The following is a 16,190-nucleotide window of genomic DNA, read 5'->3' on the forward strand; positions in this document are numbered from 1 at the left end:
ACAACACCCAGTGCTCATCCCAAAAGGTGCCCTCCTCAATACCCATCACCCACCCTTCCCTCCCTCCCACCCCCCATCAACCCTCAGATGATGCATCTTACAGTAAGCAGGTAGGTATCTTAAGTTCAATGAAATACGGTATTTAAGAATTAATACCTTTGAACCTATTACACAGGTCTAACCATTTAAAATAAGGCTTTTTTCCTAATGAAATCAATAATCGATAAATGAGACTTAATGTTGCTTTCTAGTGGTAGTGTCTGTTTTTAATGTAAGGAAATGGTGTGTTTATAATTACAGGACACTTGTCTCCTACTGAGACTGACGGTGACATGCTCGGTTACGACTTGTATAGCAGTGCCCTGGCAGACATTCTCAGTGAGCCTACCATGCAGCCGCCCATCTGTGTGGGGCTGTATGCACAGTGGGGAAGTGGCAAATCCTTCTTACTCAAGAAACTAGAAGGTAAAGGGCATGCTTGTACAAAGTCTGTATGTATAGTGAGGTTTCCTTCGGTGTTTTTTCTGAAGTAAAGACAAAATAGATTTTTATGTATGGGTGTGTGTGTCGCACAGTTTACTACACTGAACGTTTTATTGCCCTCCAGTTGATCCTGCACACGATCATTTGATTTCTCTTCCTAAAACAAAATCCGGTTGTGTTATAATACGCTTAAGACCCCTTGGTAGCAGATTTTCTGCATGTGCTATTTATTGTTATTTTTATTTTTATTAAGTAAGCTCCATGCCCCACTTGGGGCTTGAACTCACGACCCCGAGATCAAGAGTTGCCTGTTTCCCCCACTGAGCCAGCCAGGCAGGCGTCCCTGCATGTGGTATTTATAATCGTCCTATTCAGAGCCCCTCTTAAACTTGTCAGTTAGCATGGCACACCCACCAGCACTGCCTCTAGTGGGGCCCCGTGCTGTGGGCACAGTCACAACGGCTGTTGCTCTTGCAAGAACAGCCTAGACACTTTTCCTGGGTTGTTCGCTCTGTTAGGAGCTTGATAGACAACCCCCCCCCCCCGCCAGCCCCCACCAGCCTTTTGATTGGAAAAATCTTACTCATTCCTCAAGGGCAGGTTTCAGTATTACCTATTAATTTTTTACCAGGTTTTGTGGAAGGAATGACTTGTTTAGGGCTCATTTGGGCTCCGCACACACCTTGAAGAGCAGTGATTCTTAAATGTGATTGGAGGGAGAAGGGGTGAGGAGGAGAGAGGAAGGGTCATGATGTGTAGTTTGAAGACACATAGCAAAGTAATGTTTTTCAGTTTTGGGCGTGGAAACAATACCTTGTTGCTTATGTAATACAAACCACAAAAAATAAATAGCAACAACATCTTGACAAATGGGAATATATGAAAGGATGTGTGCACCCTCAGCGTGCAGCAGGAGAGCAGGGGAGACCAGGGTGGGTGTGCCCCTAGGGAAGGAGGCTTGGAGGCTTATCTGAGGAGAACTTTGGCTAAAATGGTTAAGTAGCAGCACTCTATATAGGGGTTTAGTAAAGTGCCCGATATATGTCTATACTGAAAATGTGAACATTTCAAATTCAGTTTGAAGTTGTATTTCTTAAAAAACTTGGAGGGAAAGAAAAAAAACTACACCTGAAGCTAATATCACACTGCACGTTGACTAACTGGATTTAAATAAAAACCTGGAGGAAAAAAAAGTTGTGTTTCTTAAACAAAACAGGACTGAGGCTTTCTTATTTCTCTTTCAGATGAAATGAAGACTTTTGCCGGACAACAGATTGAGCCTCTTTTTCAGTTTTCCTGGCTTATAGTATTTCTGACTTTGCTGCTCTGTGGAGGGCTCGGTTTACTGTTTGCTTTTACAGTTGACCTGAATCTTGGAATAGCAATATCATTGAGCTTCTTGGCTCTCTTATATATATTTTTTAGTAAGTTTTTGCTTTTTGTTTTTTTTCCAAAAATAGAGACAATGTCAAAACTCATTGTTTTATTTAAAAGAGTATCTGTATCTCTTAAATATATCTATATTTATAAAATATAAAATATCTATAGTTCTTAAATATTATCCATATCCCTCCTCTAAGTGATTTTCATAATTAAGTGAGAAAAGGGATCTTTTTGCTATTTTAGAAGTTGGCCTAGAGGAACATTGTCCACCACCTGGCTGGAGTAGCTGTAAACGCTGGTGGAGCGCTTGTTAATATTGAAGCAGAACTATAATTTGTTATACTCGCTTTCTAATATGTTAATGAATTACTGTATTTAAGTCTTTTTTGAAAGTGAGTCTTCATAGCCATCACTGGCATGCTCTCGGGCATTTTGATCATGACTATGATCTTTATTTTATCTAAAAACAAAGTAAATAAAATGTAGTCCTGTTCTTGGGGGTTATCATCAGTTGTAAAAGAGGAAATAGATTCCCTGTCAGAGGAGCTGGTGGTGTAAAAAAATGATAAACCCCAAGTCATGTACATTTGAGTCTGAACTAAGTGATATGTTTCTGTTTAAGGCATTATCTTTCTGATTGTGTGTCTCATGTCATATTTGAGTGAGTTTACTTTTCTGTATTCCACGTACCTTCTCTATGTCGGTTATTTGGTTGAGGACTCCTTTGAGGAGGCTAGGAGATAGCCTGGCACCAGGGAAAGTCATGTACGCCTACCTCCCGTTGCTTGATATTTGACAGTTTGAGAAAAGAGGCTGCTTGAGTAATGACTGTCAAATAATTGCTTAATCGTTTACTTTTTAGTCGTCATTTACTTTGGTGGCCGGAGGGAAGGAGAGAGTTGGAATTGGGCCTGGGTCCTCAGCACCAGATTGGCGAGACACATTGGCTACTTGGAGCTGCTCCTCAAGTTGATGTTTGTGAACCCGCCTGAGCTGCCGGAGCAAACCACGAGAGCTTTACCTGTGAGGTGAGTTGGTCCCGTGATGAAAGTAGCTTTGGATAAGACGAAGCAAAAATGAAGTTTTTGAGCAAAAATGTCTCATCTCTCAGCGTACGTTCCAAAAAACATTGGTTTCGTGAATTTTTTATGTGAGAAATAAAACAACATGTCCTGGTTGAGTGGGTTTGAGAGACACTTCATGTCGTACCTTCCTCTTGTACATAAAAGGATCGGAGACCTTTTATCCTAAAAAAATCTGGTTAACTTTGATTTAGCAAATTTAATCAGAGCATAAACCTTTCCCCTACCCCCCCCCCCCCCCCCCCACCGTTTATGACACCTTTTCCATCCTTTGGGGACACTTTGAAGAGAGTGCAGGACCTAGGATGGGTCCTGGCATCCCCTTGCTTTAGCACATAACCTTGGCAACACAGCACGCTCTCTGAGCAGCTCTTTTCTCGCCTGTGGAAATATATTGACTTGCCTGTCTAAAGTTATTACTATCAAATAGGAAATGCATGAAAGAACAGTTCAGAAATGGTGGAAAACATGTATGTCAAGAATAAAGGAAAAGTGGAAGGCTCCAGGGGAACATCAAGTGAAAAACAAAGCACAGAATTGAAAGCCAAAGGAATTCAATAGGAATCAGCAGAATATTTAAATGTATATGAAATGATTAAGAATTTTAAAATCATTTTAAGATAAAATGTGTAATATAAGAGGAAAATAATTAGGCCAACCCAGATGAAACATTGAAGCTATGAATATAAGAGACAAAAATAAAGACAAAAACTTATGTGTAATTAGCATATATGATTAGGTATTAGGAGAAGGATTTATAGATGAAAAGGTAAAATTAAAAAGTTAAGAAAACATACAGAGTAGAATGAAATAATTGGAAACATTTTTACAGAAAATATATTTTAAATTAATGAGATGTTTTTTTTTTTTAAAGTGTGAACAATTAAAATAGCATAAAACAAGGTCACACAGTATAGTACAGTGGGGTCTTAGATTGTATTTGAAAGCACTGCTTATCTACTGTGTTGAGATGGACATTTAATTTAGGGATGGCAGGGGAGAAAGGAACAAATACAGAAATCCTATCCACCCAGAGGGTCAGGAGGCAAACAACTCAGTTATTTCAAAGAACAACTGTGAAAAGCACATTTTACAACTTATTTTTAAATCCCTGGTAAACGTTTAAGCTGTAAATAAAACATTCTAAAACTTGAGTTTCGAAATGGCATTTAATTCTTAACAACTGTAGGATTCTCTCCACTTTCTGATCTCTCTGTTGGCACTTAGCACACTTTGTTTGGGCAGCTCTTTTGGCTGCGTCCTTTTCAGTCAGCGTGCCCGAGACCTGTTGAGACAGACGTCTGATGCTTTGTCGGAACTCTGTCGCCTCTTGCTACCCTGCTGCTTTCAGTGAGAATCAACGTCCTGTAACTCTGCTACATTTAGCTTTGGTTATTGCCTTTTCCTGGGACAAGTATGTAAGATGTTAGAAGTGGTCGATCCCTAATTACAAGTCCTTTTTCCTCCTCAGAACTTTATTTTATTAAAAAACTTTTTTGTAATGTTTATTTTTTATTTATTTTTGAGAGAGAATAGAGAGAGAGAGAGAGAGAGAGACAGAATGAGAACGGGGGAGGGGCAGAGAGAGAGGGAGACACAGAATCCGAAGTAGGCTCCAGGCTCCGAGCTGTCAGCACAGAGCCGGACGCGGGGCTCGAACTCATGAACCAGGAGGTCATGACCTGAGCCGAAGTCGGACGCTTAACCGACTGAGCCACCCAGGCGCCCCCCTCCTCAGAATTTTAAACACAGTATTTTAAAAGGGACATTAAGAAAATGTAGGCTAAGTGATACAGAAATGATGTATGTGGAAATTATTTGTTTCTTTAGATACCTGAGTAACAGTTTATTCCCCTTTTCCCCCCAAGGTTTTTGTTTACAGATTACAACAGGCTGTCCAGTGTAGGCGGAGAAACATCGATGGCTGAAATGATCGCGACTCTGTCGGATGCTTGTGAGAGAGAGTTTGGCTTTTTGGCAACCAGGCTCTTTCGAGTATTCAAGACTGAAGATACACAGGGTAGGACGTCCCTCCTATGTCTTTGTGTGTGTGTCGGGGTTGAGGATGGGATGAGTGTTCAGGGCATTTCCGTGAAAACATGAATGAACATCAGAAATCCCTATGCCATGACTGTAATGGTTAGGACTTCCTAGACACTTGGTGTGTACATAATTGTTAAAACCGTCTGTTGTCTTGCAGGCAAAAAGAAATGGAAAAAAAACGTGTTGCCTCCCATCTTTTGTCATCTTCCTTTTTATCTTTGGCTGCATTATTGCTGGAATTACTCTCCTGGCTATCTTCAGAGTTGACCCAAAACATCTGACGGTGAATGCCGTCCTCATATCTATTGCGTCGATAGTGGGGTTGGCCCTCGTGCTGAACTGTCGTACGTGGTGGCAGGTGCTGGACTCTCTCCTGAATTCTCAAAGGAAACGCCTCCATAATGCTGCCTCCAAACTGCACAAGCTGAAAAGTGAAGGATTCATGAAGGTAAAGCACTCATGGGTCATTAGAAGGTAATTGTAGTGTGAGTGTGCTCCCCTAACCATGATGGTGGGGCTTTAGGGAGTGGGCTCTCTAAGGGTCACAGTGGTGCACTTGTTTTTAGGTTTATTCCTGATTTGCCCTATGGAAATGTACATTTAAAGTGGAAAAAATGAAAACAATACAGATTTTTATAAAATAGACTTTTATAAGATACTCCTAGGAGTTAGGAGATTGCTCTACACAGGTCACCTGCCTAATAGTAACAAGTGTCCTGCCTGATGATATGGGCTCCCCAGAGCCCGGTAGAGGAAGCAAGCACCACTAAAACATAGAAAATAAAGGGGCGCCTGGGTGGCTCAGTCAGTTCAGTGTCTGACTTCAGCTTAGGTCATGATCTCATGGTTCATGAGTTCAAGCCCCACACTGGGCTCTGTGCTGTCAGCTCAGAGCCTGCTCAGGATCATCTGTCCCCTGCCTCTCTCTGCCCCTCCCTGGCTCATGTGCTTGCACGAATTCTCTCTCTCAAAAAGAAATTAAAAAAAAATTCACGTACGTATGTATTTATTTATTTATTTTTGAGGGAGAATGTGTGCATACACCAGTTGGGGAGGGGCAGAGAGAGAGGGAGACACAGAATCTGAAACAGGCTCCGGGCTCTGAGCTGTCAGCACAGAGCCCCATGTGGGGCTCAAACCCACAAACTGTGAGATCATGACCTGAGCCGAAGTTGGACGCTCAACCGACTGAGCCACCCAGGTTCCCTGATTAAAAAAAAATTTTTTTAATAAAAAAATTAAACAAATAAAATAGGACCATACTTTTAGAACCAAAAGGGACTTTGTACAATGTCTGTAGCCCCTTCCTGTCATCAAGGTCACTTGCTATCAGGAGCCAAGTGTAGTGTGTGAATCCTTTGAATTTGCATTCAGTTCCTAGCCTTTTGACTTTCAGAACATGTGATCTTGGCAAGTAAGTCACTCAACCCAGTTTGTCCTTTTAAAGTGGATGTGACCATGTCCCTTGTAAGAGTGAAATGCTCTAATTTATGTAAAGTCACTTGATGAATTGTGAGGCACTCGCTGCAGTTTCATTGGAGCCACAACTGGCAGCGAGGACCTGGGATTTCTTTTCTTCCTGTCAGATGAGTTTCTATCAGTGTTTTTAAGAAGTGCTTAAATTTCTCATATCTTCAGTGCTTCTATCCTTTCTTTCCTGCAGGTTCTTAAGTGTGAAGTGGAATTGATGGCCAGGATGGCGAAGACCATCGACAGCTTCACTCAGAACCAGACAAGGCTGGTGGTCATCATCGACGGACTAGATGCCTGTGAGCAGGACAAAGTGCTCCAGATGCTGGATACTGTATGTCGTGGGCATCTTCAAACTCCTGATTGTCACATACGTAGCAGCTGAATGACTTCGTGAATTTCTCAAATGGAATTTGAATAGTACTTTTTCTTTTGTAAAAACAACCTTTTTTTAGTGTAGAAGCATAGCCAGTCAGTGTTTCGTCACAAACAGATTTAAACAATTTTGGCCTAATGGCTGTGTGAGACCATGAAGAGAGTAGCTGTAAAGTCCATGGTGTGAGTCCAGTTGCGGTCAGAATCAGAGACAACAGCAGGGAGCCCGCAGAACTTGTAGTTTATGTTAAAGTAGGGCACATCGGTGGCTCTGTGAGGTGCGTGACTGCGGAGAGAGCCAGTGTGGCCAGCACCTCATGTGTTTTCACAACTGTTTCTCATGTATGTTGATCTTTCCTTTTATGTAGACCATAAATATTTTAAAATAGGACAGGGTTAATTATTTTCTTCGAAGGTTTTATCACGGTCAGATGGTGAGAAATTGTCAGATGGTAAAAAATCACATTAAGACTTCAATGAAATTTGTTTTCATGTGGAATAATATTTTAATAAACAATTAGTATTTAAAAATATAGTCACTAAAGGATAGATCTGGAAGAGACTTTTTGTTACTTTGGATAGTATGAAATTTATGTCATAAATACACATGTCTTCTACCACAGGTCCGAGTTCTGTTTTCAAAAGGCCCATTCATTGCCATTTTTGCAAGTGATCCACATATTATTATAAAAGCAATTAACCAGAACCTGAATAGCGTGCTTCGCGACTCAAACATAAATGGACACGACTATATGCGCAATATAGTTCACTTACCCGTTTTCCTTAATAGTCGTGGACTGAGCAATGCAAGAAAATTTCTTGTAACTTCAACAACAAATGGGGACATTCCGTGCCCAGATACCGCAGGTAAAGATCAAGTTCCTCAGGTACTTCGGGTTTGAAGTAGTTATGTAGTTTTTGTGGTGACTCGCCTTTTACCTTGAAAAGTATTGTTAGTATTTCACTTCTCTTTCAATATCACGTACAACAGAATTCTGGTACAAATGATGCTCTCTCAACAAATTCTTTAAGGGATACAGGAAGATGCTGACAGAAGAGTTTCACAAAACAGCCTTGGAGAGATGACTAAACTTGGTAGCAAGACAGCCCTTAATAGACGGGTAAGATGCCATTTGTTTTGAGCCAAATGTTTGTACTGCTGTTGTTCAAACAGAACTAGGGTGATGCTGCTTAAATTATCTTCTGTAGATAGTGCATTCAGCTCAGCAGATACATTGGATTATTGAGTTTCCTTTCGACTTCAGGTGTTTTTGAGGAAATGCCTGACTCTGGAGCCCATCACAGCTGTGCAGCGTGCAGCAGCCCCTGTCCTCTCCTAACCTGTCCCCAGCTGCCCTTCCGGACCTCCGGCCCGCGGAATCAGGATCTCTCAGTGAGATTTGAAAGCTCCCCAGATGATCTCCTCCAGGGTTTCGTTCCACGTCAGGCTGTGTCTGTCCCGGGTGCTTGTTGCCACCATCGCTGTCCGGGAGGAAGCGCCCCGTGCTCCTCCTGTTGGCCTTCCTCCTTCCCAAGGGTCTGTGACGTGTGACCCTTTCTTTCCATCCACGTAGTGATTTTGTGTCCTGCCCGGCCACCTTGGGTTTCTCCTCGAACGCTCTTGTTTTCCCTGTCCTGCCCCATTTCTAGAACCCTCTTGTACAGATCGAGGGCGTATCACAGGAAGATGTCCGCTTGCAGTAACTTACAGCGATAGTGCCGCTGAAGGACGGCTGAGCGGGGCTAGCGCTGGCACCGTTTTCTTTTTCTGAAGAGAAAAGTCCAAATCCACAATTTGGGACATTTTATAGAAAAAAATGTGTCTTCGGTGGTATTTTGATGTTTTGATTTCATGTCTCTACCCTACACAAGTATGAATACAAAATGAACATGAATGACAATTGATAGCACCAAATTAAGAGGAGGGTATAGTTTAGCATTTTGAATTTGTCTCCTGGGAGTCTGGCCGTCTGGGCTCCGTGTGCTCGCATCCACCATTGCCTTGTTTCCTGACCTCAGAGGAGGGCTCGCTTCTGTTGTGCACGTTCCTCCTTGGATTAGAAGGGATTCTCTACCCCACCCTGCCCACCTTGGTGCCTCTAATTCTTACGCAGATGTGAAGGTAGTTGTCACACGTTTAAACGTTACCTCAACATGAAAATGCTGAATCCTTAAAACTAGACAGAAGGTTGTTTGCTTTATTATTTCTGGGTTCCTACAGGAACTCTGAGTAAGATGGAACTTCTGTAAGAGTTTGATTGAATTCTCTTTACATGATTCTGCTTATTGCAATCTTTAAGGCATTTGATTTTCTGTAACTGTACAACCATAAATCAAAATATGCTGAAGCTGACACACAGCATTTGATGCACTTGCTGCTGATATTACTTTATAACTGTCCTGTGAAGATTCTGCCTCAGAATAATAATAATAATGCCTATTATTACTGTACAAGCTTCCCCTTTGGATTATTTCTGTTGTCATCATACACATATACTAACTTCTCGAAAGGCCTTAAGTTCTCAGACAAGTATTGGTTCATTCTCCTCGTGATATACTCCTTCAGGATACTTACCGAAGAAGGCAGATGCAGAGGACCATCACTCGGCAGATGTCCTTCGATCTTACGAAACTGCTGGTTACTGAGGACTGGTTCAGTGACATAAGTCCTCAGACTATGAGAAGACTGCTTAATATTGTTTCCGTGACAGGTAACTTTTCTTCCTGTCTTCTGGTAGGTAATAAGCTTTAACACATCAGCAGAGCAATTCAGTTTCAGAAACAGAAGGGTGTACTGTGTTCATACGTTTACACCGTTGTCTAGCACTTTCATTTGCATTGAGTGTACCTAATAAAACCTATATTAATTTTGACAGTGCAAATCAATCATCAGTTGTGCACTGTTATTTTTAAAACTTGATTTAAAAAATTTTTTATTTCACCTCAGGTTTAATTTTTCTCTTTGTACGAAGGTAATTTTATGCTAATTTGTATGACTGGATATAATCAACTTATGATTTAAATGTTGACATTCAGATTTTGTATGCTGCTCTTCTGTTTTATTTTCAATGATATTTTCTTTTTTATTGTGTTAAATATAATACATATAACAATTTACTGTCCTGACCATTTTTGTGGGTACACTTTGGTGGTGGTACATACATTCATGTTTTTGGGCAGCCATCACCTCCATCCATCTTCGTAATTGTTTTCATTTTCCAAAACTGAAACTCTATACCTGTTATATAATTGCCCACTTTCCTCCCTCCCCCAGCTCCTTGCGGCCACTATTCTACTTTGTCTCTACAGAACTTGACTACCTGAAGTACCTCATATATGTGGAATCATACAGTATTTGTCTTTTTGCGATTGGCTTATTTCACTTAATACAACGCCTTTAAGGTTCACCATGTTGTCGCATGTAGCACGTGGAGTCCTTTTTAAGACTGAATAATATTCCATTGTATGTCTATACCACATCTTGGCGTATCCATTCACCTGTTGATGGACGCGTAGGTTGCTTCCATGTTTCCATGTTTTAGCTATTGGGAATAATGCTCTTATGAACATGAATATATTGTAATGTTTTTTGAGACCCTGCCTTCAGTTCTTTTGGATATATACCCAGAAGTAGAATTGCTGGGTCACATGGTATTTCTATGTTTAATTTTTTGAGGAACTTCATTTTGTTTTCATGGCTGTACCATTTTACATTCCCACCAACAGTGCACAAAGGTTCCAATTTTTCCACATCCTTGCTAGCACTTGTTTCTTTCTATTTTTTTTTTTTGAGAGTAGCCATCCTAATACATGAGAAGTAGTATCTCATTGTAGTTTGGATTTGCATTTCCCTAATTAACAATGTTGAACATTTTTGCATATGCTTGTTGGCCATTCCTATATCTTCTTCAGAGAAATGTTTATTCACGTCTTTTGTCCATTTTGAATTGGGTTGTTGGGGTTTTTTATTGTTGAGTTTTAGGAGTTCTCTGTATATTGTAGATATTGATCTATTGATCCCTTATCAGATATGTGTTTTTTAATTATTTTCTTCCATTCTGTGGGTTGTATTTTCCTCTGTGGATAGTGTCCTTTCACGTACAAAATTTAAAAATTTTCATGAAGATCAGTTTGTCTGCTTTTTGTTTGCATGCCTTTGGTGTCACATTCAAGAAATCACTGCCAAATCCAATGTTGAGAAGTTTTTGACCTATGTTTTCTTCTAAGTGTTTTATTGTTTTAAGTTACATTGATCCCTTTTGAGTTAATTTTTATATATGGTGTTAGGTAGAGGGTTCAGCTTCATTCTTTTGCATGTTTTCATAGCACCATTTATTGAAAAGACTGTCCTTTCCCCACCTAATGGTCTTGGCACCCTTGTCAAAAATCACTTGACCATACATATGAGGATTTATTTCTGGGCTATTCTATTCGATTCTACTGGTCTGTATGCCTGTCTTTATGCCAGTCCACATTGTTTTCATTACTGTAGCTTTGTAGTAAGATTTGAAATAAGGAAGTGTGAGTCCTCCAGTTTCATATTTCTTTTTAAGGATTGTTTTGGTTCTACAGTGTCTCTTGAGATTCCATATGAATTTTAGGATGGATTTTTCTATTTCTGCAAAAAAAAAAAGTCATTGGAGTTTTGACAGCAATTGCATTGAATCTGTAGATGACTTTGGGTAATGTTGCTATTTTAACAAAATTAAGTCTTCCAATCCATGAACATGGGATGTCTTAATTATAATTTAAAATGTTGAAATTCAGATTTTACACGTGTCTGTTGTTTTAGTTTTCAAATGACATTTTATTTTAAATGTTTATTTATTTTGAGAGAGAGAGAGAGAGTATGTGCATGTGCACATGCAAGTGGGAGAGGGGCAGAGAGAGAGAGGGAGAGAGAATCCCAAGCAGGTTCCATGCTGTCAGTACAGAGCCTGATGTGGAGCTCTGTCCCACGAACTGTGAGATCATGACCTAAGCCAAAATCAAGAGTCAGATGCCTAACTGATGAGCCACCCAGGTGCCCCCAAATGATATTTTAAATAAAAAATATTGACAATAAAATTGAAGATTATTGCCCTGTGACTGAATTCTTTGCAAGGAATTCTGCTCTTCACCATGTTAATGCTTACATGTAAATGTAAATACTTACAATTTAGTTTGCAAGTATGTATTTCTTTCTTGGCATGACATTGAATAGTACTTGGTAATATTGGCTAGTGTTCACTCTGTTACGATAGTTACACTGGAATTTGCTTTTATGCTAAGGTTGGGGTACGTGCTCTGAACTAAATTGCAAGTGAGATTGTGTCTAATATATGTACAATAATTTTGGTAATTAAATCCCTTTAAGTGAAGTCTCAAACCTTATTAAGTTGATTATGTTCTACAATGGAAATGTTCTAGTGTATTATCAATAATATTTATGTACTTATTTAACAAATATATGGTGAGTGTCTAAGATATGCCAGAAATTGGCCTGGGTATTATGGACATAAGCAGCAAACAAGGTAAAGTTCTTGACTTATTGGCGAAGACAGAAAGATATAAAAAGTCACAAAGTAACAATAAGTGCCATAAAAACCTCATCTTCCCTTACCATTTAGCTTTGGAATACCCCTGGTGCAGTCATTGCTTCTTTGCTTTTCAATCTAAACCAGTTCCTTTGGTGATCTCATGGAGTCCCAAAGGTTTATATACCATCTACATATGATTCTCAAACGTATATCTTCATCCTTGTTGCTTTCCAGTTGCCTACTTGATATCTAGTGGTGTCTTATATTCGTCTGATACTTAATATGCCCAAAATTGAACTTTTGATCATCTGCCCCAAACTTAATCTGCCCATAGACTCCCATCTCAGTTAATCCAACTCTTTTTCCAGTTCCTTGGGCAAAAAAAAACCCTTGATGTGTTTTTTCTATATACCACCTCCAATCTGTAGTATGTTCTTTAGCTCTATTTTCTTTTTTTTTTTTTAATTTTTTTTTTCAACGTTTATTTATTTTTGGGACAGAGAGAGACAGAGCATGAATGGGGGAGGGGCAGAGAGAGAGGGAGACACAGAATCGGAAACAGGCTCCAGGCTCCGAGCCATCAGCCCAGAGCCCGACGCGGGGCTCGAACTCACGGACCGCGAGATCGTGACCTGGCTGAAGTCGGACGCTTAACCAGCTGCGCCACCCAGGCGCCCCTTTAGCTCTATTTTCATACTAAATCCAGAATCTGACCACTTCTCACCATTTGTAACATACTACCCTTATCCAACGCATCATTATGTCTCATCTGTATTAATTGTAGCAGTAGCCTAACTCATCTCCCTGCTGCTACTTTTTCCTCTGTGGTCTATTCTCCATGTGGCGGCCACAGTGACCTTTTGAAATAGAAACCAATCATCTTGTTTCTCTGCTAAGAACTCTATTATGTTTCCATTTTGTTGAAAATAAAAATCTTAAGTCCTTACAGTTTCTTACAAGGCCCTTTTGATCTCTCTCTCTCCACCTCTTTCCCGACCTCTGACCTTATCTTCTACTCTCCTGTTCCATCCCTAACAGACCTCTTTGCCATTCCCTGAAAATGTCAGGCATGCTCCTGCCTAAGGGCTTCTGCTTCTGCCTGTAATGATCTTTCTTTGGAGAGATGCATCATGGGCTTTCTCGTCTTGTCTTAACTCTTTGCTTAAATGTCAGCTTTTCAACGAGACCTTGCTTTTTCGTCTTAGATAAAATTACACTTCTTTCTTTGACACTCCTTGCTTTATTAATTTACCCCATAGAACTGATCACCTTTTAATACACTATGTCATATACCTACCAACTTAGACAGTTCTTTAGAGGATGAGGTCCATCATGGGTTCATTGATGTTCTGTTGTCTGATTGTTGAGACTGACACATAGTTCTGAAAGGTTTTGCCTACAGGTATGTGGTCAAAGCAGTATATAGCACTGGTGGCAAATGACACAGCAAAAATTACTTTAGGATTAAACAGAATTGTGTTTAATCCCTAGGAGTTTTCCAGTACAGCTCTTTGGATTACAGAAGCCATATCAATACTAGGTTGAAATTTGTGGTGTAAATTAAATTGCAGTGTTTAAAGATTTAAATTATTTGTGAATATGCTAAATGTTTTGCTTAGTATAATATTACACATCTATGAATTTAAAAAACTGTTTTCATACTTTTTAAAGGGCGATTACTGAGAGCCAATCAGATTAGTTTCAACTGGGACAGGCTTGCTAGCTGGATCAATCTTACTGAGCAGTGGCCATACCGAACTTCATGGCTCATATTATATTTGGAAGAGACTGAAGGGATTCCAGATCAAATGACACTGAAAACCATCTATGAAAGGTACGTTGTCCGACCTCTTTATGTTTCACTTTATCTTAGATTAACTTGACTTTTCAGAAAAAAGTTAATGCAAATAAAGCAAAATGAATACAAAATAATATACATGAAATGTATACTTCTGGATTCAACTAACCATTCTCATTAATTCCATTATAATTTTGGAGTTGTATTAGCACAGGTATATATCTCATGTAAAATTTATAACTTAGGTAGTTGAGTATATTCTTCCCTTTGCAGTGTAACTTACACAGTAAAAAAAGTTTAATAGTCCTATTAGTTTTATGTATTTATACATATGAAATGCAAACTGTGAAATGTTATTATTTGTTTCCATTTTATTTTTTATTCTAAGAGTCTTCATTGAATATTAAGGAGGTTCCATTTTCAAATCATTAGTGCAGGTATTTTCAGTTTTGGGTCTGGACAGTTTTTGAAACTGTGAATACGGGCTGGAAAACATTCTTTGCGTTAAACAATAAAGGAATTTATTGTTCCTTTATAGTCAGTCATTTGAAGTACTTCTGAAGTTTTTACTTCTGATAAGAAATTGATTAATTTTTTCTTGAAAGACGTGAAGTTTAGGCTCAGTGAAATGCCAGGCATGTGAAGTTATAAGAGTTGACAATTTCTTGTCAGATTCACAAATGAAATTGTAATCCTTTTTGTTCACCAGAACATACCTTCAGAGTTTCCAAGAGCTGCTCAAGTAAGCTATCTGTTAGAAAAAAGGTGGTAGAAAGAAACTATACAGTTTCACAAATCTTGGTATAACTGAAACGATTATTTTAAATATAATTGAAACACTAATGAAGCATTTAGTGTATAGTTCATATATTAAAACTTTTAAGATTACAAAAAATTTTTCTTGAAGTATTGTCAGCATGCAGTTAGTTTTCCTTTGTTTTTCATCCCCATTGTTCATGTAGATATTTTATTTAATGTTTTCTGAGGTAAATAACTAGCTTTAGGCTTACGGAGGATGGCTGTAGTGTTAGTGTACAGATTTGAGGTCTTCCTGCTTTTGCTGTTTAATTTACACTAAATTCAAGTAGTTGTGTAAACCGTGTGCTGTATCAAGTAGGTGTTCCAGTAGGTGGCAGTGACACATAATTACTGCCGGCTTGGAGAAGTGGCATGGAATCGTATCTGCTCTCTGGTATCTGAGAGAGTATCTTCTTCCCGTAAGACACAAGATTGGTTTTTCCCTTGGTTGTGCAGTAAAACGTTGTTTTATTTCGTGAGTAAGTTTTGCATCGTAACAGGTGTCGTGTAATGTGTAATGAGTGTTGGCTAGATGAGCACAGTTATTGTTAAACAGTTAAAATTTAACTTTGGAAACTCTCTAACTTCTTACTAACAACTCATCCCAATGTAATGGGGTTTATTTTTCACATGGCGTATTTTTCACCCAAAGCGCCAGTTAGCATGGACAGGTAGTCCTTTGGGACTTTGTCTTATCCTTGAGCAATGGTGATTATTTGTGTGTCAATAAAAATATGTCTGAGGAAAGAATAAGCCTTCGTTTAGGGACTAGAAACAGGGTTCTTAGAGCCTGTCTGAATCGGTATTGTTCCTGGAGCATGTATTTGGTTTCGGGCAGTTTGAACTTGTGGCCGCAGGAGAGCTGCTTGTGTCACAGGGCCCTCATGGAAGGAGGAGAGACTGCTCATCGTGAGCATTTTCTCCTTTTGGTGTCTGTGTCTCCAGTCTTCCTTCCTCAAGTGCCGGGTTCTCCGCCAGGAGCCTTAGTGCTCGCGATGCTCTATGAAGCTCAGGTGGCTGGGCGGCTCCACGTCCTCAACAGGGAAGATTGTGGTTCGGAAAGTTTAACGTCCCACAGTCGCTTAGCTCGTGAGTAGCAGAGGTATTTCAGTCCAGGTCTCTCAGAGTCCACAGATCGCTTCTGTGCCCGCCACTGTTCTAAACACTTTGCGTTTTGACACCTTTTATTCTCACAGTCTGTGGAGTAGTGTTACTGTTCGTGTTGTACACATGAGAAAG

At 39.6% G+C, this 16,190-nt stretch overlaps 1 protein-coding gene across 1 annotated transcript in view; it reads left to right on the plus strand.

Moving 5' to 3' along the window:
- Nucleotides 1-16,190, plus strand: part of KIDINS220 (kinase D interacting substrate 220) — a 96,297-nt gene that overhangs the window by 38,083 nt on the left and 42,024 nt on the right. Inside the window, exons 13-22 of the mRNA XM_045055005.1 lie at nt 301-465; nt 1,728-1,907; nt 2,729-2,894; nt 4,817-4,975; nt 5,157-5,439; nt 6,655-6,795; nt 7,460-7,703; nt 7,869-7,957; nt 9,403-9,547; nt 14,027-14,189. Of these exons, the coding sequence (XP_044910940.1) occupies nt 301-465; nt 1,728-1,907; nt 2,729-2,894; nt 4,817-4,975; nt 5,157-5,439; nt 6,655-6,795; nt 7,460-7,703; nt 7,869-7,957; nt 9,403-9,547; nt 14,027-14,189 (1,735 nt within the window). The remainder of the gene's footprint in view (nt 1-300; nt 466-1,727; nt 1,908-2,728; nt 2,895-4,816; nt 4,976-5,156; nt 5,440-6,654; nt 6,796-7,459; nt 7,704-7,868; nt 7,958-9,402; nt 9,548-14,026; nt 14,190-16,190) is intronic.

The sequence above is a fragment of the Felis catus genome, chromosome A3, assembly GCF_018350175.1.
Source record: "Felis catus isolate Fca126 chromosome A3, F.catus_Fca126_mat1.0, whole genome shotgun sequence".
Taxonomy (NCBI): Eukaryota; Metazoa; Chordata; class Mammalia; order Carnivora; family Felidae; genus Felis; species Felis catus.